General features: G+C 44.7%; 1 protein-coding gene across 2 annotated transcripts; it reads left to right on the top strand.

Moving 5' to 3' along the window:
• The first annotated feature begins 7801 nt into the window (after nt 1-7801).
• AGTR2 (angiotensin II receptor type 2) lies at nt 7802-11297 on the top strand. Of its 2 annotated transcripts, XM_082323418.1 has the most exons (3): nt 7802-7962; nt 9210-9283; nt 9708-11297. In XM_082323418.1, the coding sequence occupies exon 3, from the start codon at nt 9781-9783 to the stop codon at nt 10897-10899; it is 1119 nt and encodes a 372-aa protein (XP_082179544.1). In that variant the 5' UTR covers nt 7802-7962; nt 9210-9283; nt 9708-9780; the 3' UTR covers nt 10900-11297. The 2 variants fall into 2 exon arrangements, with proteins under 2 accessions (XP_082179544.1, XP_082179545.1); XM_082323419.1 differs by lacking the exon at nt 9210-9283.
• The last annotated feature ends 12847 nt before the right edge of the window (nt 11298-24144 follow it).

Here is a 24144-nt window from a genome sequence, read left to right as displayed (position 1 = left end):
ATTTTTGTTTTCCCCCTCACGTCTCTCTGCTGGAGTTCTTATGTTTTTGATGTGCTTGAAGCACCGTCTCTCAGCCCCCTCCCTTCACGTGCATTTCCCTGCTCTTAATTTCTTGGTCTGTCTCATCTTTTTTCTTTTTTGTGTTTAACAGATTTGGGTTTCCTTTCTCTCCCCTGCTTTGGCAGCTCTGTCCAGACAGTGGCTAAAAACCCAAATACATGATATGCCCAATGATAAGTGTGAGTTGGACAAATTTGCAGATCCGGTGTTTTCTCAGCAGAAGCAGATTAGGTTTCCTGTGCTGTTAAATTGCTGTGTTGGCTTCAGATAGTTCTGTTTTATTCTTCATTTTTTCAAGCAACAACCTCCCAAAGAACAACTTTTCCCTGGAAGCTTGGCTGGGATGGCCATGTTGTGTAATGGAGACCATCTTCCAGCTGTAAACAACATCATTTATTTAGTAGACAGGCTTTGCCGCAGTGTTACTAGGGGCCAAAAGCTGGTTTTCACCCTGAGAGCAGAGGTGATGGCACCTTGCCACGGGGCTTGTCCTGGGAGCCCCAGAGGAAGGTGGAAGTGTGCGCTGCTCACCCCATCCAGCTACTCACGTTTGGGGCCATGCCAAATGTTTTAGTGGGTGAATCTTTGTTTTCTGTATTCCTGGCTCAGCTGGGATGGCTCCTTTGAGGATATCACTTCGGAGGGGAGTCCTGCTGCTGGGACCTCCACAGCTTCTCTTAGCTCCTGTTGCAGCACAGCTACGAATATCCATTGCTCCACGACTTTGCCTGTGCATCCCTGTGAAGGAGACGGGTTTCTGCTGGTCTCTGTGCAAGATGAGTGAGCTGCTCTGTGTCTGCTAGGAATGGTCTCACCTTTAGCTGAAGTTTTGTAGCTCAGACTGAAGAAGATGGATCGCTTGCTCTAGTGTCCTTTTCATTCTACACAGGCTTTATTTCTGGTTGTAATTCCAGCAGTGTTGCCATGTTCTAGCCCTGATTTAAGCCTCTCTAATTCTCCTTGATTTCATATTGGAAATTTTAAAAGACCAAAAACATGCAGCTCTTAGAGCTCATCGTTGCCAGATGTTGCTTAACTGGACTAAAACATAGTGGTGAAACAGGACCACACAGCTGCGGGATGTCTCCTTGCTTCAGAGCCTGTAGGCCCAAGGAAGCCCGTAAGTATCAAAATGACCAGATTTTTACACCTTGTCATAGGTTTGGCAATTCCAGCTGCTCCCAGTAACGATTCCTCGATGCACAGAGAGTGGCAGCTGCCTTGCCAGGATTTCAGCTGTGGCTGCTGCCTGGGCCACACTTACTGACGGCAGCTCTGGTTGCAGCTTCCTTTGGGGTGGAATCAACGCAGCACTGTACCATCGCTCAACACCGTGGAGAGCTAAACCTTTGCTGGTAGCTGAGTGTTGATCCAAGATAATGATCGCGGGTACGTCTTGTGTGTGCTGCAGTGCCCAGTGCTCCTTTGCAAGAAGCGCTCAGCATTGCTTGTCCAGCTTCACCTTCCTGAGCATCATCGCTGCAGTCAGCAGTAGCCAGCATCGCTACCACATCAGATGCTGCAGAGACAAGGTAAAGACATGGTCCTTGAGAAGAACAACCACATGATTTTTCTCTCTAGCTACTTTTTTAACAACTACTTTCCCACTATGGTCCGTTCAATTACGAGCATTCAGCTCTTGAGCTGTCTTTTCCAGGCTCAGCTCTTTGTGCTCCACGTGCAGGGATTTTGGTTGTCTCACTCCATCTGCTGGGAGGGTTTTCTGGAGTGCATCATGTGTTTTGGCTGAGGTAGCTCATCCTTCTGGCTTTAATGGAAATGCTGAGCCACTGCAGGTCTTCTGTTAAAACGTATTCCACCCATTGCATGACCATGATTGTGTTTTGTCTTTTCTTCAGTCACTGATTTATCTGACATTTGGGATTTAAAGCCCAGCACACCCACTTCAGAAATTGTTTGTAGCTGATGTCAAGAGCCATGACTGAAACTGTAGATTTTAAGGAGCTGTATTCTCTTTACAGGATCAAGGTTTGATACAAGCAGTCCAAACATCTACTTTGGGATGGTCTTGCTGGTCTAATGAGTTAAAGCAGCAAAGTTTGCTTTCTTTAAACTTTCTGGTGGGAAAGTTGGGGTGAGCAGAATCACTTTATAGCTTTATTGATTAAAAGAAGGATTAAATAAGTTGGAATACACGAGTGTCAGGAATATTCTGACTTCCCCAAAACTTTATCTAGCTGGTGAACTCTCTTTCATGTGTATCTCGGCTTTTTTGGTACATAAGAGAAATTCCTGACAAAAACAAAAACACTTAAAAAGTGGGAAATGATGCTTGCAGTGAGTATAGTTCAAAACGGCAAAGGAAGGAAGATTTTTATTTTTAAAGGATCTCTGGAAAGAGACCCCCTGTAGCTCTTTAAAACTGGCCATGGAGTCCTAGCTCTTCCTAAAAAATCACTTTGAGACTCTAAAAAGAAACGTGAAGTATGCTCCCACATCCTTTAAATGCTAAGTTATATACACATATACTAACACTAATAAAGCAGAAGTTAGGCAGGAGGGAGCTCTCTCCCACAAGCTCTGGGCATCAGTCATGACTTCTGCTGCTCATCACAGCAACTGGTCTGGGAGAAGTGAGCGGGAGGAAATTACCTGTGATTGTTCTTTATGAAAGCTGAATGTGGGTTGCCTTTGCAATCTGGCTGAGCAGGTCGCATTTGCTGAAATGCTGTGCTTCGGCCATAGCAGCGTCAGCAGGATTTAGGCTCTATGGCTGTTGTGGGCAAGCCCTGGTGCCTGGTGGTTTATCTTTATCTCGGGCCATGGCTGAAAGCTGTGCAGCACTTGGGAACGCAGCTCTGGCCAAGCGCTGCAGTGCTCGCCCCAAGAGCGGGCAGCGGTGCCAGGGCGCATGTGCACGCGCTGCCTTTAATAGCAACGGGTGCAGCAGGTTTTCAAAGTCACTTATGGGCTTGTTTTCTTTACTACTTTTAGTAACTTGTAAAATGCTTACGGCCAATTATTTGAACAAACAATGTCATGGAGGATAATCTCAGAATTGGCAGTGCTATCTGCTGGGCACAAACGTCTCATAAAAGAAATGCTTTGGAAAAGTTTTCTGCATGCTGGAGGTGGAAAGGGCATCCGTCTTCCCTCCAAACTGCCTCTGCCACACTCTAGACACTGAACTGCTTCAAAAGCTGACTTCTTCCAGCAGATGAATGGGACCAGAGCTCTCTGATACTGTACCCTGATGGGTCCTGGCTGGATGGCCTTTGTGTCCACCGCTGTGCTGCTGTGAAGTGGAAAAGCAGGGCTTTCCCCAGGCCTGCTCAGTGCTTCCACATGAAATCATGGCTCCAGGAGGCAAAGTGAAACACTGACCAAGGTCTTCCCTTTAAAAATGCTAGTAGTTCTCCCTCCTGGACAAACCACTGGCTTTGCAGACACCCACTGTCAGAACTGATCATGCTTTAGAGGTCCGTGAGACAGCGTTAAGACCCAGCATGCCAAGGCAAGAACCATGGATGCTGGGCATGAGCAGGACTCATTGCCTCAGCCATCAGTTTTCAGCTGGTTGCTGCTCACAACTTCTCTTCTCCCAAAAAGGTTGCAAGAAAGCAGCCTTCTCTGCAGGAGTGCTCCAGGGCTGGGGAAAGACGAGGTAGATACTCCAATCTTACTGACTGAACAATTAATCCCTAAAGAAACCCTTAAACAAACAAATGCGGAAAGGAGGAATGCATATAAAAGTTTATGGAGTGCTAGGGGAGCCCAGCTGCAGGCAGGACGGTTTCGGTGTGTGTGTACAAAAGGCCTGTCATTTGGCACAATGCAAACGTGCCATCTGGCACGACGGAAATCATCGCTCCCCAGCAATGTGTGGGTGCCGGGTCCCCAGCTCCTGCCCCCAGCCCTGGAACAAGGGAGTCAGGGCATCCTGCTGTAAACCAGCACCAAAGGGGTTGGAGCCATACTGACCTACGTTGGGGTATGCATCCTGGGGAGCATATTTATGAGAGATTTTTTCCCCTTTTGCTTTCTTCAAAAGGAACAAATCAAGCCCATGAATACAGTCTGCATCTGGATCCCACATTGTTTTGAGGATTTGGCAGGCTGGCAAGGGTTAACCTCAAGAGCTGGCTCTGGCAGTCTGCTGGCCTGTTCGGAATATTCCATCCCTGACAGCAGCACTTCCCTGCAAAAAACAAGACCTAGGACTTGGGGTGCACAAATCCATTTTTTTTTTAATTTGCACAATTGATCAGAAGTTGCTATTTGAATTGTGTGTGTGTGGTTTTGTGGAAGTGATTTTTTTGATTTTTAGGGTTTTTTTGGGTTTGGTTTGGGGTTTTTTTAAACACTTCTCCTGACCTCTTTTGGTGCATGGGCTTGAGGATAGAAAGGTAAACCTGAGTGCTGTGTGTGAACATGCAGCAAAATTTCTTGCTTCTCTTGAATTGTGATTTTTTTCTTGATATAAAACACATGCATAAAATCCTTCCTCAAATACATGTCCCAGGAAGCACTAACTCCTCACCATTTAACATCAAAAAGGTCTTCTTGTGGTGAAAACTCCCCGCTTTTGTAACTTTGCAGCCAGATGAACGGTAAAAAGGCCGAAGACTCTGCCTCGGTGCTGAGCTGTGTGCTGGGCTCTGATGCAGCAGATCCATGTGCTGGATTTACCAGCCTGGCTGTGGAAGCTGGACAAACATGTCCTGCAAGCTCAGGGGGCCTTAGCTCAGCTGCAGCACTACATGGCACAAGGTTGGCTTGTGCATGGACAGCTTGGGCGTCCGTATCGGGTGTACCTTCTATTTCACAACCATTCGTGTACAGGCTATGCTCAGAAATAGTGGGAGGAAGAAAGAAATAGTGGAGGAAATACAAGAGGGAGGGGGTTTGTACATTGGCTAAATGGAGCTTTGGAGTGAGAACTTGGGCTCAGATAAGGAATGTGATGCACTGAACACTGGCAGGGCGAAGAATGGGAGCAGGATTTGGCAAAGTGCAGCCCGAGGTATGACCCCCATTGCACCAGGTGCATTAGGCCCATCTCTCATCTACTAAGAGTTATGAACCCAGCACAAAGTTTCAAACAGTTTTGGAGGTAGAACAGAGTAGACACAGTCAGTATCTGTGAGGATCAAAAGTGCATCTGGAAAGGAAAGCATCATATTTAAATTTAAACAATTTGTGTTTGTTATCTTTGCAAAATAAACATTCTCATGCATTTGACTTTTTCCCCTGCTTACAAAGCATGCTGGATGTTTGATGAAAGAAGGAGCAAGATCTTTCACCAGTCACGTGCAAAGCAACTAGCAGCTAGAATTCCTGGCTGATGGTGTCCTGTCACATACTGTTAGTAAAAAACTGAATGACTATGGGTCAGAGTGAGTGCTGACATCTCAGGTCACTCACCTGAGAGCCAGCAGTCCTCTGGATCCGAGCCAGGGTATATACAGGGGGCATTGGTGGCAAAAGGTGCATTTCTTCTCCTTTGCAGTAGGACACGTGACCTCTGCACTTGCACGTCCCACGTGCTCCTACTGACCTGCTTGGTAGACCTTTGGTTCGAAGAAAGGACAGAGTTCTTGCAGCGTGTCTCTAGAAGGTGCTGTTTAATGCCTCTTGAATAAAACAACAAGTCTCCTGGTAGTGGTTGTAGTTAGTCGGGAACTGAGTGAAAATCTTAAAGCTTTTTGGTTAAGTCTTGACTTTTTCGGCTCCCAAGCTATTATGGATGTTACTGTTTTCTTTACAAATTTTCTTTATTTTTTGTTGAGTGATGCAAATTTCAGTGGTTCCAGGGTGTCTCCCCTTGTCCTCTGCCTTTTTTCATGACAACCTCAAATGAAGGTGGGGAGGAACAAGCAGGAAAAGGAAGAGGAAGGCATGCCCCAAAATCAAACTAAACATTTATGGAAGGGTGAGTGTTTGCATTGGGGAGGTTCACATATATCTCGAGATAATAAGGATGTGCTGACATGTATGTGCTGATATGCATGTTGTCTAACTCTGGCTGTGACAAGCAGTGCTTGAGCCTTTGGGGCAGATGAGGTCTCCCATCCTGTGCAGTGATTTGGTATCACCCTCCCTCAAGATACCTGTGATGTCTGGGTCTGCTTCTGTTTTATCTGCTCTCAGCATGCCATTTCACTGAGCTATTTCAGCTTGCTTTCCCTTCCAGTGTTTGCCCCAAGCGCAGGCACTGTGAGTGCTTGCAGCCTGACAGTCCTGACCACTGACTGCTTTGTCGGTGTTTCCATGAAGCAGTAAATCAGCTGCACTGTGATAAATAGAAATGCTGCATGGGATTCCCCTTCTTTAAATAGCCCAGTCGCCTTTTGCACAGAAAAGGCCAAGAGCTGGACTCTTAATATGAGGCAGATAGATAAAGCCAAAAGCTGCCAAGGACTCTGCTCCCTGCCTTGAGAAGTAGTACTTTCCTCCAGGTGATGTATATGAGTTTGCTGATGAGCTTTTCCAGCACTCCCTGCAGCTCTTTCTGGGTCAAAGACACAGCTGGGAAGAAAGGTGAGTTTGTTCTCCATAGACTGCTTAGCCCTTGGTTCCTCTAAAGATGGTGGTAAAAGGCTATTTTCCCTGTTTCATCTCTCTTCTGGGTCACCTTGGTGTAAGCAGAGCTGGTTACAGAGCCCGTGGTGCCTGTTGCCTCCGGTGTGCTGCACAGTCCCAGAGCAAGGGCAGGCACTGCGGTTCCTCCAAGCCGCCACAGTTGGATACCCTTCGCTGCAAGGCTGTGCCAGTGTTCAAAGAATGGGATGAGCTTGGGTCCAGCTCCTGCTGGTGATGGACAGCCAGCCAGCAGCACCTGGCTGGGGCAAAGGGACATGTCATTGGCAGGGACTTCTGTGGTTGCTTTCCATCTGGCACGTGCAGCCTTGCCTGGAGAGCCCAGCACACGTCCCCAGTAGATGGGCTGCTGCTGCAGAGATCACACTCAGGGTATCAGGGAAAAATGTTTAAGGCTTACGGATGCTTACTTTGTCCCAGTGCTTATCCTTCAGCAGCCCCCTTGGAGCTCCTTCCAGGGAGGGGAGGCTGGGGCCAGGCGGAGCGTGTGACGCGAGGAAGAAGATGTGAAAACTTCAGTTTTGCGTGAATGGGAAGTCGGAGTGAGCATACAGCCTTGCCGATCTGCTTGCTTTGGTCGTGTGCTACCCCAAGGCAGTCTCAGAGACAAGCCTGCTGTCTGCCACGTGGATTTGTCCTGCTGCCCTCCTCGGTTTGAGCAGTGTGCATGTCTTTGCAAGGATTTGGGCAGTGGCTTTCCCGTCCTACTAACTGGGAGACAGAATCAGCCCCCTTACGCAGGCAATGCTGGTGTGAATACTGTGATGTTCCTCTGTTTTCTGTCTCTGTGTGCTCGCATTCTGGTCAGCTCTGCCAGGACTAACAGCCTATTCCACTCTCAAATGTGTTAGCAAGTGCTGGGAGTCCATCGAGTGCATGGGAATCCCCCTGCCCTCAGAGGTGCATGAATCCTTGCGTGGAGGCTAGCACGTGTTGCATGTACACCCTGGGGGGCAGAAGGGGTTGCATGTGGGTGTATCCTCCTGGCCCAAGAGCTGCAGTAGAAACCCACAGATATATTTGTGTGAATTTCCTGTTTCTTGCTTGCTTGCTTGCTTGCTTTCTTTTTTTTTGGGTTGTCTTGTTCCTCTCTCCTGATTTACTGCATGTGCTCACGTGGCCTTGGAAAGGGGGGTTCTCAAACTGTTTTGCTTCCAAAAGGAAAAGAAGCTGGCAGGCATTCATATTTCAGTTCTCGAGTTATGTAGGTTGAAGTCTCCCAGTGGGAAAATGGAAGATATGAGAGAGCAGATTGCTGGTGGTGATACTCGCTAAAAGGAAAACAGAAAAAAGGAGCGTGTAATTCTAGAGCTACATCCAGATGAATGTGAGGTTTCAGAGGTATGTTTTCTATCTACTGTTAGAACATAATTTCCATTGATTTGATTTAATTTCTGATAAAATGCCTCATTGTGTCTTAAGTAATAGTAGGAATGACTAGTTTAGAAGCAGATTCTAAGCCACTGGTTGTTCATGTGCAGAGGGGGAAGCATGTTTGCCAATGAAACCTTGTTCTCAGTAATGTAGCTAAAATTAATTATGGTGTGGTCCCTCTATGAGGATTAAGTCAGATACAAAATGCTTTATGACTAGTTCTGAGATTTCAGCTTCTCTGTAGATTAAAGTGACGGGTTCAGGACATAAGAATTAAGGGCAAAATGGGGCTCCAAACCCTCTCCTGAATCTTTGTCATCCCCAAACAAAAAGCTTTCCTCTGGTTTAAGACCTGTTTGATTACAGAATGCAGGCTTGTGATCCAGTATTTGGGACTTTAAACACCGGCACTCTGCAGAAATGTGCATTAATATTCTCCTATTGAATGTTCATTGTTGAGACAATATAATTAAAATTAATTTTTTTGTCAGTATATTCAAAGTAACATATTGCATATTTTGCATGAGGAAATGATAAGCTATGGTAGACTAAACTGTTAAAACAGAAAAATATGTTTGAAATTATCAGTTGCCTTCTGTTAAATGAGAGATCATTACCTAACTCTGTGTCTTGTCTCGGTCAAAATTTCTGTTATTTTTAGGGCCCGTTGAGAATTCTTAAATGCCTGATTGGTTCCATAAGGACTTAATTAAAAAAGAATTGTCTCTTTCTATTATGTAAAATAAATATTTGGGTATGATATCTTCTTTATTGACTATAAAGTCTTAAAGTTTGAAAAATGTCCTGCTCAGAGTGCAGACACGAGCTGTTGAACTGGAACAAAGACAGACCTCTCTACTAACTCTCCTATTTTAGCTGTTTTGCAGCTACATTTTCCCCTACTGAAACCCAGTCCTGATCTTTCTAAATGAATGGCAAATACTGTTGTTAAATCCAATGCCTGCAAAGACTGAGTACTTGACTGTCTATTGCTGGTATCTACATTGAAAATATTTCTTTGACTGTCTATTGCTGGTATCTACATTGAAAATATTTCTTTTACTTTTCTAAGTAAAAGCTGTCATGAGAGCAGGAGATGCAGATTTGCTTTGAAAAGGACTCTGACAGTAAATGACATTTCACAAAGACCCTTCAGTGTCTTTGTATCCAGCCCTGTGAATTAAAAAAAAAGTCAAAGCTTGCTTTCCTAATAGCCTGGTTAAAAGCCTGCTTTCATGCCTGTGAAGCCCCAGGAGACTCTCATGTGTGAAGTACCTGATCCCTACTGGTGAGTGCTGCCTTTCTACATTATTTTAACTATGCAGAGTGCTGAGAATAGTATGAGAAAGCTGAGAAAAGGATTACAAGGAGCTTCGGTGCTGCCTTTGGTCACAGAAGTTCCTGAAGTGTCTCCAGCTCCTGAGTCAATAATCTTTCAGCTCTGCTGGCCACAGAAAGCACCATCTGTAATCACAGACAAAACCCAGCTGCTCGCTTCTCTGCCAGTCTAATTAAAAAGTGAGGTGACCTCCCTAGGGCTAATTGTGTCCTGTCAGTGGGACGGAGGAAAGGAGTCCAGCAGGGTTGCCTGGTATTTCAGCACTCAGCTTACGGACATAATTTTAAATGGTTTTTATTTTATTGTGACTGTGTGATTCCAGAGCTAAGATGACTGCAGAGTGCATGTCTAACACACGGTTTCTGATCTGCAGGTGAGCGATGTGAAAGAAAAGTGCTGCTAGCACATGAATTCCCTGCAGAACCTCCCTTTCCACCAGCACCAACATGCAGAGCAACTACTCCCTGGTCGTCACCACCAGAGAAACTCTCAGAGTCCTCTATACAGCACCGACAAACTCATCAGCTGCATTGTGCTCACCCTCTCCCTGCCCACTTACCTCTTCAAATTATCAGTTTTCACTAATTCCAGCACTCTTCTCTGTGGTTTTTGTTCTGGGGTTGGTTGGCAACAGCGTGGTGGTTGTAGTGCTTTGTCGGCACAGTGGCCCCAAAACAGTTGCTAATATCTACATTTTCAACCTGGCCCTGGCAGATTTGCTGTGCCTCACCACCCTTCCCTTCTGGGCTACCTACTATGCGCAGGGGTACAACTGGCTCTTTGGGTCTCTCATGTGCAAAATCTCCAGTTCTGTCCTGTGCTTGAACATGTTTGCAAGTATATTTTTCATTACATGCATGAGTGTGGACCGCTACCACGCTATTGTCCATCCTATTCGTTCTCAAAGAAGAACTCCACAACAAGCTTATTTTATAGCACTGGTTGTGTGGGGCCTTGCCTGTTTGTCCTCCCTCCCAACTTTTTATTTCCGTGACACTCGCTACATTGAAAGCTTGGGGGTCAATGCTTGCATTATGGCCTTTCCTCATGAGAATTATGCAACGTGGTCTGTGGCAACAGCCTTCCTGAAAAATGCACTCGGCTTCTTCATCCCCTTGATAGTGATCACCACGTGCTACATCTGGATCAGGAGGCACTTGCTCAAAGCACAGGAGTTTGGGAAAAACAAGCAGAAGAGGGACAAAGTCCTAAAGCTGGTGGCTGCTGTTGTTGTGGCCTTCTTAATTTCCTGGCTCCCATTCCACATTTTAACGTTTTTGGATGCCTTGGCTCATATGGACATCATTAACAACTGTGACGTGACAGGGACCATTGACACAGCGCTGCCGTTTGGCATCTGCATGGCATTCGCCAACAGCTGCATCAACCCTTTGCTGTACTGCTTTATTGGGAACCAGTTCCAGGAGAAGCTCCATCGCTTGTTTAAGCGACGGGTTTATCAGTTCAACAGCCATCAAGAGAGCTCTTCTTTGAGGAAAGGGAGCTGCTTCAGAGATGCTGAGACCCCCATGGGCAGGGAAGGGGGGCCCGAGTCCTTGCTATAGGCACTGAGGCATGATGTGGGGCGATGTCAGTGCAGCTGGCTGTCCCTGCAGTGGTGACACTCCTCTCTCCCATTCGCTTTGTTTTGTGCCCATTCATTCACCAGCTGTTTGAAGGAGAATCTGTTTTTCTCATACATGGGGATTTATTCTTCCTTCCTTTCTGCAATGAGCACTTAAGTTTTATATAGAGGGAAGATTCTGGCAAATAAATATATTGATGGCATTTTAAATATCAGCTTGTGCGTGGCTGAGATCAGGCGAGTGTTTAGTGTTACACAAAAAGACAAAATATACCAAAGGACCATTGCACAATAGCTACAATTGTGTAGATGCTGAGTATTATACCCCAAGCTGATTTTCTAAAAGAGATTCTCAATAGAGAATGTGTTAATAAAGCAGTGCAGATACTTCTGTACTTATCTGTAAGAAAATATTTTGACCTTTATTTTATATATATATATATTATTTTTATTAAATTTATGGCTAGAGATGTCGTATGTAAAATGCATCAAATATACCTCCTGTTTCCTTAGGCATGGGATCCTGAGAACAGGTGGAGACACAGTTCTGCAAACTGCTGGAGGCAGGAGAGTATTCTTGGGGGAAAGTACAACCACAACCATGTTTTTGTACATCTTTTATAGCAGGTAACAGGTTTGCAGGCCAGATGGTCCTTTGCTTTGATTCAGTGTGGTCACTTTTGACATTAATGCCCCAGGAACTGAACATGCTATGTCCCACTTCTACGTGGGCATGCTGAGTCCCACGCACTGTCCAGCACCCTTCGGGGAAAGGACTTGCTGATTGTCTATACTTTTTGCATTTTAAATGTCCATTACTACTGTAATTTTGGGGTACTATGTACAGAAAGCCTAAGTGACTCTGTCTTGACACCCAGAAGCAAAACCATGGTGTGACTCCTAAGACTTACCCACATCTCAGTATGCGAGTTCACTCATTGGTAAATAAAAGAAAGGCGGGGGGGGGGGGGGGGGGGGAAGTATTTGGCAAATACTGATTCTACTTTAAGGTTGCTTTTGATGATTATTTGAAATTTTCTTTTGCTGGAGAGATACTGGTCCTTTTGGACCCTTCAGAAAGGATCATATTTGATAGGCTCAATCTAAAAGAGGGATCTGTTAGCACCTTGCTCAATTGCCAGCAGGATGTCCCCAGGCTGGGTGGCCCAGGGTGACCGAAAGATCATTAGCTTCAGGGAATTTGCTCTGACAAGTTACTCTTGAGGCTTGCATTGGCAGTTTTGGGTCCATGGGTCAGAAATTATACCTGCCGGTTGGGTAACCAGGAATCTGGCCTCCCTGTAAGTCCCAACACTGGCTGGTGCCTGGAAGTCGTGGGAACCTGGTGCAGGAGCCATCCTTCACTGTTAGGGTGGGGGTAACTTTCTTCACTGGTGCCTGTGAAAATGGGATTATGCAAGAAATGTACCAGTCTCAGAGTGATGTGAGATGAAAAGTTTATGCAGAACTTGACAAAATGGGGGCTTGACCACAAATAACCCCTTCTCCCTGTCCTGGTCTGGTGTTCTGTAATGGGGTATGTAGCTGGAGAGATGCTTGTCCCAGAAAGTGGAAGAGCTGCTAATGCATCTCCCCTGGAATGTTTTTGTTGAAAATGTTCCGAGGAGCTAATGGTGTCTGTGGCGTCAGATATTTCTGGAAGGACAAACTGTTAATTGCTTAGCAATGAGCACAACAGCTCAGTCATGCTACAGCAAAACAAATCATCATACTAAGAAAATTACCAGGTGTTCAAGTGGCAGGCTCAGTGGAGTAATAAGAGGTTGTGGAGGCTTTTTACCTTTGCTACAATACAGGTCAGTAATAAACACAACTGTGTCATTAATTGGCATCTTTGTAGTCTCAAAACAAAAGCTAAACTACACCATTTGACCCCAGCGGTACCTGTGCTTCAGCTGTACCCATCCTGAGCATAAGCACAGACTGCACGTCTTCTACACGTCAGTTTGGACCTGCTCAAAAAGAACAGGTTTTAACAGGTATCATGCCTTCTGCCTGGTGTGCAGACCTGTGCAGATAGGGAAATACTACAGGAATCTGAAATCCAGCTCCAGTTACATTTACACTTGTGAGAGGCTAGAGAAAATGAGGACAAAGCTTTTCCGAGGAGAGAGCAGCGATGCAGCATCTCCCACTGCTGCAGCTGGAGGGCAGGGCTTAATGACCTCTTGCTGGGGCTGAGGCAGCTGCACTCTCCTAGAAACAGGGAAACAAAAAAATAGTATGAAATGGGAGGGAAAGCTGCGAGGAGAGGAAAATTCCTTCTTTCAAAATGCAGTTTCAAAAGAAGTCTACCCTGAAGGTCATACACTGCAAGAGTGACAAACCAAGTGACCCCGTGAGCTAAGCAGTGTGACATTTCTGTTTGCCTTGTACCTCTAATAGGTCATGAATTTGAGTAGCATGGTTAAACAAACACCCAAAAAACTCTGTCTGGAGAGGAACCTGAGATGGAAGTGGGGGAGGTGCTGTATCAAGGGGTTTGTTTTAGTTTTAGAGCAAATTGAATAATATTGAGCTCTATGAATTTCTTCCATCATGCTCGAGTTTCTCATTGGATTTTTCAGGGATTTTTAATGGAAAGGCGGGGGGGGGGGCGGGTTTCACAGTTTTGGTGTGTTGTGTTTATTTTTTCAGGATTTTCCACAGAAGAAAGCAGCTAAAAATTTAAGTAGGTTTTTCTCATTGCAAATTTAGAAGCTCCTTTTTTCCTTCCAAGCGAACATTTTGCTGGTATTTGCAAATGATACTAATAGTTGTGCAGTGCCACATCCTCTCTCTCAGACCCCAATTCCCCCTCCCACACCAGTCCTTTCCCTGTGTTCCCTTCAGCACTCCTAGAAAATGCAGCCAGCCTGTTGGAGGCAGGAGCCCTGCAGCCCTTTGGCAGAGTGCGCAAGCCCAGGAGCCCCGCTCGGGCCAGCCTTGCCATCCCGCAGCCCCCTGCGCCTGCCCTGAGACAGTGCCCTGTAGCGATTCACGCAATTTTGGCAGGGGCATTGGGAGTGTGTGTGGTTGCTTGAGGTCTTGTTCACTCTGCAAGTATGACAAGGTGAATTTATGAGCAACAGCTGGATTTTGGCTGGGGCTGCACCCACTCTGCCCTGCCATGGTGCAGCCAACAACAGTGGAGAGGAAAGCCGGCTGGGGAAGGGGTGTGTTGTGATCTACGAGGTGGAAATGCTGATGGGTTCGGAGTCAAAGCTGAGAGTGGTAGCTGGGTTTCTTTGGAGAGGGGAATGTCCTGGACCATTTCTAGGCCTGTCTGTGGGTCTTTCCCCAAAGAGGGATGGGAGAGATGGTTTCCTAAAAGGGTCAGTCAGTCTCTGTCATATTTGCACAGCAAATCCTGTTTGTGGCTTCCTTTTCTAGCTGTAGTTGATTACTCTCAGCTTAAATGAATTGCAGAAAGAGTCTCAGTCCAAGCTGACCATCCTGTGTGTCCCTGAGCTGACTTCAATCTGTGAAGCAGAGAGAGTCACTGGCATTTATTAGCATGAGCTAGCGCTGGGTGGTGAGCTAAATGCTTTGTTTATGTAAGATATACAATAAGAAATGTTTGGTACAGCATGTTCTCCCTGAGAAGTCAACACAGCCTGAGCCTGTGCTGGCACCCACTCAGCACACTTGTCCCATTCCTCAGGACAGATTTTGGGCAGGAATATCATCTTGCCACCCTGCAGCCAACTGCCACAACCTGGCTGCCCTTTACAACACAGCCCCTTGTCCTGGCTGAAGGGCGAGGAGGTGCCATGGAGCAAGTGAACTGCTCACATTTCCACATGAAAATGAGGACTCTTGGATACTGTATTTGAGTGGTCCTAGCGGGAATGCAGGAAACCTGAAGCGTGGGGATTGAGGTGGTCTGGCAGCCTTTCCTCCATGCTGGCAGACTTGCTGCTCTCGTCTCAAATCTCCTTCCCTTGGAGGAAAATGAGGGCTGTTGTTGGGAAGGGCTGCTCCATTCGGCAAGGATGTGCCTTCCTCACGTCTCTCTGCTGCAGGATCCAGCTGGGTGCAACAGAGAGGGGCTTGTTGCTCTGACCCGTGGACTCTGCCGGGAAGGGTTTGAGAGTCTCCTATGGCTTTGTCTTACCAGATACCTGTCTACAGAAGGAGCCTAGGGCTGCTGTCTTCAACATCACATATCCTCTGGTCTGGGTACAGTAGTCAGCCGATCGCCTTGCTGTTTGGCAGAGCATCCAGTGAGGTACCTGGCTGAGAGCCAATGCTCCCCCCAGTTTGCTAGGTTTCATTAGAATCTAAAGAGGTAAGGAAAAAAACCCAAAACCTCAGAGTAAAAATTGAGATTTGTTTATGGAAAACAGCAGGTTTGTGTGTGTGTGTTTAAAGGGAAGTAATACCTAACCCTGTGGGATACCCCGCTGCCAGCAGCTAGCCTGTGTGCATCCACCTCACCTAATGAGGTGTTTGCAGACCTTCTCCCTCACCGGCATTTCCACATCTGTAACTACCACTTTGCAGTATTGCGGTGCCCTCGGCTTCACTGCCCCTGGGAAGCAGGGCTGCGGGGTGCTGGGCCTGTGTTTCAATGGGGGCACACCTGCTGCTGTGGACAGTAAGGATGGGAATCAGGGGGGCTTATGCCTCTTCTGCATGGGAAGCCCAGAGGCACCTCCCCACAGCGCTCCTGTTCTTGATAACCCATAGGACATCCATCCATCCATCCATGCCTCCCTTCCTCTCCGTGCCTAAGCTGTAATCTTGCGCACTTCAAATGTCAGCCCTTACATCTGTCAAAGACCATAGATCGTGGTGTAACTCCTTCAGCTTCCAAAACCAGCTTTTTTGGCTTTGCTGTCTGTCTGCCTGTCACTGGGAGTGATGTGGGGCAAGAAGCCAGGAGACGATTGCACAGGCGTGGCTAAAATGTTTCTGGACCTTGGTCTTGGAGTGGAGAGCCCTGGGACAGGGAGCAAGCCAGCCTCTCTCATTGCCTCTTTCAACTGTTTACTTTCCACTTCCTCTTCAGCTGAGACAGAATCTGAATTTGACACTATAAGCTCTGGATAGAACTCCATTAATCCCCAAAACATTTCACAGGGAGAAAGCAGAGTAATATGGAAGCGGATGAGGGTCATGACATTAATTTCCCTGCCGTGAGATACATTTGAACTTACCCCCGCTGACAACCAGTAGCTCTTCAGTTTAAGCAAGCATAAGTTTGTGAAGCTCTTCTCCATGCCTGTCAGAGAAGCAGTTATGGGAAGCCAGGATCCAGTGTGAGTTTTGGCTTTAAGAATCGTAAATGTAAGTAAGTATTTTATTGTTTTTACAACAAATAAGAAAATCAACAATATCCAACCCAATGAACTGCAACAGTGCAAATGCGACTTATCCAACAACAGCTGCCAAATCAACATGACAGACAGCTAAAATGAAACAGAGGACAAGGCTGTCTCTAGAAATCAGACTCACCTTGTGACAAATATAAGAAGCCTTTCCAGCAGGAAGGAAAATGCTATAATCATTAAATGCATTTAGACAGAGATTTATTGGGTATAGAATATACAATTACTGCTGAATGATGTGTGGGAGAGCTTGCAGAAACTTAATGCAATGAAATGTAAAGATGTCACATTCATATAATATATCCATAAGGAAGCAGAAGCAGCACATAATCACTGCTGTTTAAACTTTGGTTTAACAGTGTCTTCTGCATTCCCTCGGGATGCCTCTGAGGTTGTGCTCTGAAGCTATCTGCCCACAGATAATGCAGTTTATTCATCATGGAGGAAGTACATGCGTGTAAATGTGTTTGCTGTGCTGGAAGCATGGGGCTGAACTCTGAAATAACTTGCCTGTGCCCTAAACTTGCTCCTTTGTGCTTTGCTGCAAGCTGGCACGTGGGCAGCTGGCACGTGAGGCCTGAGGCTGGGCAGTGGGGAGTCATCAGCCACAGCCATCCCTGCCCCAGGCACGCTCGGGTGCCCTGCTAGCTGGGGTGCAGTGCCATACGCAGCACACAGCCTCCTTCAAAAAGCACAGCAAAACATCTGCATTAAGTGTTAGGACAGCATCCAAACATGCAGCTCTTTCGCAACGACAGGAAAGTGAAAATTATGAATACAGCATGTGCTAGGCACACAGCTGTGTCCTGACAGAGTAGAAAAAATGCAGCAACTACCACTGTCTCTGGAGAAAACGAAGCACTCATCTGCAGTCTTAAAATCTGTTGCTTCCCAAAATCTTTGATGAGATGATGTTTACGTGGCATGCAACTGTTAGGGTCTTCACTTGCAGGGGGGAACATGGTAGCTTTTCTTTGCAGATGCTGAGCAGCATGACTCTGTATTGTTTGACTTGCTCTGGTAAGTGCTTTAAGGAGTTTTATACATAATGAAATAGATCTCATGACCCTCACGCTGCTAGCCGCTTACCCTGCAAACACCTTCACTGACCGCAGCAAGGCTTCTTCCAAAGTAAGGACAGTGCAATTTGGCTTTCTATATTAATCTCTACTGTTGTGAACTCCAGGGTTTTAGAGCATCATGAATCCCTTTTTATCACAAAGTGCTGAATGTCCTTGTTTTACTGTATTAACTGTCTCCTTTTAGATGAGCGTGGTGTGCAGAATTTGTTCTTCAAAGTGCTTGTGCTTCTTTGGAAGAGGATTCCTCCATGTGCAATTCAGTATGCAGTAAATATATTTGACAAAGGTCTACTTAAGAATGTACTTTCAGACCCAGATAAACTTTGTAATGTAATCAACATGTTTAATAGTAAAAAGATTTGTTTTTCTTTCAAATCTGTGGTAATAGACTGCTGCAGTTCGGAACATGTGGGCTTTTATTAGGGAAATGATACAACCCAAGGGAGTTGTTTTCAAGGACAAGTCTAGGAAAAAAGACTTTAGAGTATGATACAAAATGTGCTATATTAACGAGGGAGACCCCCACGGACATCACTGGCTCTCAGCCTGGGATCTGGCAATCTTTCATCTGATTTTATTTTGATCTTCATCCCCTAAAGGAATGCAAAGAGATCTTTCTTTCATCCACTGGAACACCCAAAAAAGAAATTATCAGAAGAGTCAGGAATGTTTATTCCTTCAGCTCTGAGTCCAGCATGGATCTGAACTACAAGACAACTAGCTGCTTTTCTAGCTATTAGCTACTTTTCTGCTGAGATTTGATACTTTGCAGGTAACTCTCCCTAGGATGAGCTGGAAACACAAACAGGTAATGAAAACAGATAGGAAAGTTCTTGATGTTGGGCCACCCTGTAGCTAATTCAGCTGCAAGAGTACCCAGAGCAGACTTTATGATGAAGGAGGGAGCAGATTTTATCCATACCCAAGCTGGGTGGGAAATTATGTTGTTGTTGATTGCTAAGACAGCACTTGGGTTAAGCAAGACTCTTAAGGCATACCATCAAAAAAAAATCTGCCATTTGAAAAAATGTCAGAAGTTCATGTGGAACAAACAGGGTGGATTCAGCATGAGGGGCTGTTGAAAGCCTCTGAATAATTACTGAGGAATGTTCACAGGTTTTCCGTGGGTCGCAGAGCAGGTGACAGCGCTGAGGACTTGTTCTGGTGCATTGGGACACTGGTAACACGTGGCCCAGTGAATCAAGCTAGATACGGTTGGAGACACATGAAGAATTGAGAGGTTGTTCCTGGAGCTCCCTCCTACTATGGGTCCTGTCATAAATCTTTGCTGTCTTCATGTTGCCACCTGTGCCTGTCCTATAATCTTTGTCATAACATTACTGCAGGCACACATGTTAGACCAGCTGAAAATATAACAGTAAATTCAGTAACATTTAACATACTTTCTGAACAGCTCACAATAAAGTAGCATAATGCTGGCAGTTAACATCTACAGTGGTCATACAGAGCATTTCCTTTGCCCTTGCTCCCTTTGTGTCTCCAAGCTCTTTATAGACCCAATATTTAATGAAAGCACATAGCGAAAATCTGTCTTCAGCTTCATTGGGATCTTAAACCCTCCCTGTCACTGGTTCAAGAAGAAAAATACTCCAAAGAAGCAGTGGAGCTGTCAGAGGTACAGCAGCACAGCAGGGTGAAGGGAATGCTCTGTGTTCTCCATGTGGTGACCAAAAGAAGTCACTAACCACTTCACGGGGGTGTCCATATGACTGCCCAGAGAAGCAGCCTCTTGTAGATCACCCTCGTCCTGGCTCTTCTTTTAGTGGTTCTGCAGGCTCCAGTCGTCGTTCTCTGCCTGGCATGAAGCATTTACCTGCTCTGTAAAACAATTCATCCCATTTCTACTGATAAAGAAAGATGCTGTTCAGCCACACCATGGCAAAACATGCTTTATTTCCTCATATGATTTCACATAACAGCACATACTGCTCTAGAGGCTGAACGTGCTTGCAGGAATTTGTTTAGCACAAAGCTTATTCTGCAGAAGCACAGCAATTTTGCAATAAAGTGATTGTGCTTTCTGCGGTTGGGAAATACTGAAAGGCAAATTAAGAACCCCTGTCCTAAAACTGCTTTGCCAGAGTGCTTTCTTGCTGAAGGCAATGCCTCATTTCCTCCTTAGCCTCTTCAAGAAAGCTAAATGCTCCAATTAAACCATTATGTGCTGGTCTCTGCATTAGAAACCTCAATTGCATTAGATTGTTTTACCATCCATGAAAATTTCTTAAATGCTTCATGATTCACCACAGTTTTCTGCTTTTGCAACCCACTTGGCAGCAAGAGGACGCACTACTTGAGTGCATGAGCTTCATTCAAATGGGGAGGTGAGGCTCTGAATGCTTTTTTGGATCTCACCTGGGAAAACCTAAGCAGAGTAACTATCTTCACATCCTCTTCCCTTCTGTACCCTCTTGCATCTATGAATTGGATGAAGGGACATTGTTTTTTTTTTTTTTTCAGGAATAAAATACTATGTGTACCTCCTTGGAAGTTGCTATGTGGATAAAACATTGTTCAAGGCTCAGGCTGCAAGCCAAGTTACAGATATTCAGCTCTGTATTCTGAGTTACAGTGAATGCATTCCAGTTAGGAAACAATGAGCTGTTTTGCAATATTCACCTTAAAACCCTACTGAACAAAGTTCTGTAGATTTGCTTAATGATATTTTTACTTTTGGTTAAGTCCTTAGGTGATATAATGACATATCAGACCTTCTCTGAAAGAAGAAAGAGGCCACCTAGTGCCTAATTATAGGCTGCTGCAGAAAACCATCTGCTTGGAAGGTATGAAAACATAACTTCAGTGTAATACTACTACTACTTGTGTTTTTTTTTTTTTTTTTTTTTAAAAGAGAGTTAGACATTGAAAATCAGATTGCAATCAGCTGTACTTTAAAAAGTTCAGCATGTCTATTTTATGGGTGGATCTACTGCGTATCATAAAAGACTGAGATTTGGCAGTCTTTAAGTTACTGAAAGTTCAGTGTAGCACTCAGAAGACCAGTTCCTCTCTGTTTGGTAACTATACTGATATATTTGTGAAAACCCCACTACCGCACAGAATACTATCAAAGCCGAATGAGAGGTGAAGGGTAATTGAACAAGTGTTCCTGAAAGGTAACTGGTGGTGACAGAGCAGCTGCTAGGGCACTACAGCAAATCCCTGTGGGCTGCTCTCATCTGTGAGCAGAGGTACCACCGGCACTGCAGGACCTCCGGCTTCCTTTATATTCAGTGGTGAGAAAGGTGCCCCAGCAGTTTGTTTCATGTCTTATAAATCTGAATTGCCTGCTGGCATTGCTCTTCTCTCTGCATTGACCTTTTAGGGAGTTTAGAGTTACTGGTATGTTTGCACAGGGAAATGGGGCTCCTAGCTGGCTGTGCTTAATCTCATTTGGATAACTAAGGTAGGTGACACGAATAGCTCCCCAAGGCATGTATCAAGCATCTCTGTTAAATATTGGTCTTGCACACTTTAGGTGTTCAGTCAGGCTTCCAGTGACACCCTTGCTTTCAAAGGGAATCTACTGCATAGAGAGTGCAGGGTGATCTGGATACATACAACCACTGCAGGGAAATGCCTGTATCCATCTGGAATGAGTCTGTCTATATAACATGAAACAATTTCCCTGGGAGGAAAAAAAAACCACTTTTCCATGTTCCCTTCTGAGCCACGGTGCTGTCCAAAAAGATGGCTGAAATAATTAAAGTTCTTAAATTTTAGATTCGCCATATTTTGGTGCTTAGTGTTTCTTGTTAGTCACTGGTAGCTGGAACCTTCTCAAAGATTAGTACTTTCCAAATTAGACTCTAAGTATCTTCTTTGAAGCACCCAGAAATGGAGGTGCCCAAAATCAGTGTCTCTGTACTTGTGTCCATTTTATTATATTCAAGCAGTATCATGAAAATACTTCTCCCCTGCAAATATTCTCTATGCACATCAGGACTTTACTTTAGCAGTGCCTGCAAGCACAGAGAATGCTAGCATGGGACTTTACAAGTCATTGTATGTTGCCCATATTACCCCATGGTCTCTGGTGGCATTGAATTCGAGTAAGGTCAGTTTTATTTTTTACGTAGCTATAAGAGTAGAGTCCTGGTGTACGTGACTTCTCAAAAAAATTCTGTGTAGAAGTAAAGGGTAAAACAGAAGACAAGGTAAGAGTCTATCTAGGATTACACATTGATGAAATCAGCTTTGTTCTGTGTTTGAGGAATTTTGCTGCAGGCATAAGTTGCTGTTTTTGCAGATTAGATGGGAATAGTAATAATAATAATAATTTTTAAAAAGTTGCATAACTTCAGAGAAAAAAACCACATTCAGAGGACTCAATGTGACAATATCCACAGACATGAATATTACTTGATACCTAAATGAAATATTTAATATGTTTGGAAAATGCCTGTAGTAGTTTCATGTGGCAATTCCAGCCCTTTTACATATTTCAGTAGAAGCTCTAACTCACTTTGGCACCTCTGTGGGTATTAAATTAATTTCAGAGCAAAGCAGTTTGTTTTGTATTTTCTGGAATCTAACTTAGTCATAACTTCATAGGAACAGAAGTCCTCTGTGCCTGGCTTTAATGCCTCCCAGTTATTTGACTGATATCAAGTCTACCCCAGGTGTGCTGTTAGATGTGTGCTCTGTTGATGACTAGGACGGTTCACATAGGCTAGTGTAAGCACAGGTTTTTCTCTATGCCTAATATCTGAAATTCCAAGATTTTAAGACAGGAGCGATGTTTATAATTGTCTACTCTTTTCTCCTGCACAGGAGCCTGGTGAATTAAATCTTTCTTCAGCCAGGGCTTGTTTGATTTTAATCAGTGGTTTTCTCTCTCTTTGGATATATGAATCCTAAAAAAAAGTCCTATGAAAGTGCAAGCCCAAGAGAGTACTAGCAGGCTGTTGTTTTGTAGTTGTTCTTTGTAGACCCTTAGAAGTAGTCCACTGATCTGCAGGGGATCACGGGCAAGAGACTGCAAACCACTGAGCTGCGTTTTCCAACAGATAGAAAACCGACTTATGTGATTGAATATGATTTTAACATGCTGAAAACAAATGTGCATGTGCCAAGATGTGCACATGCAAACTCACACACTTTTAAGTCAGGAGGCATCATAGGCACTAACACTGATGCTCGTACGTCTACAGAGTAGTGCCTCCATCCAGGAGCCATTGATATCAATATTGTTTACAAATCAGTTAGATTGATCATGGAGTAGGAAAAAACCCACTGCATGGAGGTCATCAAAAGCTCTCAGAAAATATTTCCGGTAAATATGGCATTCTTTGCTGGTGATGGTATATCTGGTAGGAAATTTTGTTGGTGGTTCCTTAATTTTTTTTGAAGGCAGCAGCAGACTATATTTTCATGTCCCCTTCCAAAACACAGTCCAGGAATAGTGCACTATAATTAGAGCCTACAAATGGTGTGTTTGACAGTGTGTTCATTGCAATGAGCAGTCCCTCCTCAGGGGAACTCCTGGGCTGCAACTAAACAGCGGAGTCCTCTTTTCAATACGTACAGTCACAAGCAGCAAATCTCCTGCGTCTTTCTGTTGTACCTTTAGCAAAAGCTGCTCCCTCTTCTATCTGAAGTAAAATGATTGCTTGAGTAAATAAATACCACCTGGCAGATTTATCAGCAGCTCTCTTTCCTTTCAGAGTGCTAACTTTTACCTGTAGAGTCCTCCAGTGCAATTGTGGAAATGTCCATAAACCCTTAAGATATGAGAACTGAAGGAATGCTCCAGAGCTTTTCTCATAAGCTCCAAAATTCCCTGGTAGTATTAATGTCTTAACTTTCCAAACCTGAAGAAATAATACAGATAAAAATTGCATACAGAATGAACACACACAGACAAAAATGCCACATTTCAGCCAAGAGGGAACATTCTTCTGTAAGGTTCTTTTTAACAAGATACTACCAGATTTTTTGCCATTTTCAACAAAACCAAAGCTAATATTGAGAAATCTGATGCTGCCCATTAGTCTTGTTCACTGCAATAACTCTTGATGAAAGAGAGAAGCACCCAAAGCTTCACTTTGCTTTCCCTTTTCCCCCCTTCGCTTTTGTGCAAGCCTACCAAAGCAGTCTTTTAAAAGCTGTCAGGTCAGCGTTTCAGAGCTGAACCTGACCATGCTTGCCCTGAGTAGGGCTGGAGTCAGTCATCCTTGTTAGTAATGATTTTGCCGGTTCTACTTTTCTTTTTTTAAGCTTACCTTTTCTATTTTGCAAATCTCCGAACATCTCTACTCATGCATCTTCCTATCTGGCTCACAGAGCTTTAGCTTACAGAGCTTTAGGACTGCATTCCTCAGAGCCCATGTTAAATTTTCTGTCTGATTTTACTCATCTTTTTTCTCCTGTGCCATGGTTACTTTCTTTTCTCTGACCTTCCTTGGTTTCAGGAGAACTGGTTAAGCTTTATTTTTGTTGTTGTTCTGATAGAAAATGCATTTTGCTGAGTGATTTTATTTTTTAACGCAACAAATTGCAGATGGTCAGACCTGAGAGTTGGTTGTTTACATTGAGTTTCTTCCAAATTTGTTAACCTTGTCCTCTTCCTTCCCTCAAACCCCATTACACAAATGACCAGAGTAGTGCTGGGATGCTCCTGGCATACGTAACTGTTACAGAACTTAATACAGGCATCCTGCCTTGTACTCCATTAAATAAACAGGCACATCACCTCCTTCAGCTGTCGGAGTTTGCTGCTTGATTTACAAAGTGGGAAACTGTGGCTTCTTTCTTTCCTTCAGCTCCTTCCTTCATTTCAGCTTCAGA

Source organism: Platalea leucorodia (assembly GCF_965183815.1).
Source record: "Platalea leucorodia genome assembly, chromosome: 10".
In the NCBI taxonomy this organism is placed as follows: Eukaryota; Metazoa; Chordata; class Aves; order Pelecaniformes; family Threskiornithidae; genus Platalea; species Platalea leucorodia.
This window is presented reverse-complemented; position numbering and strand designations above follow the sequence as displayed.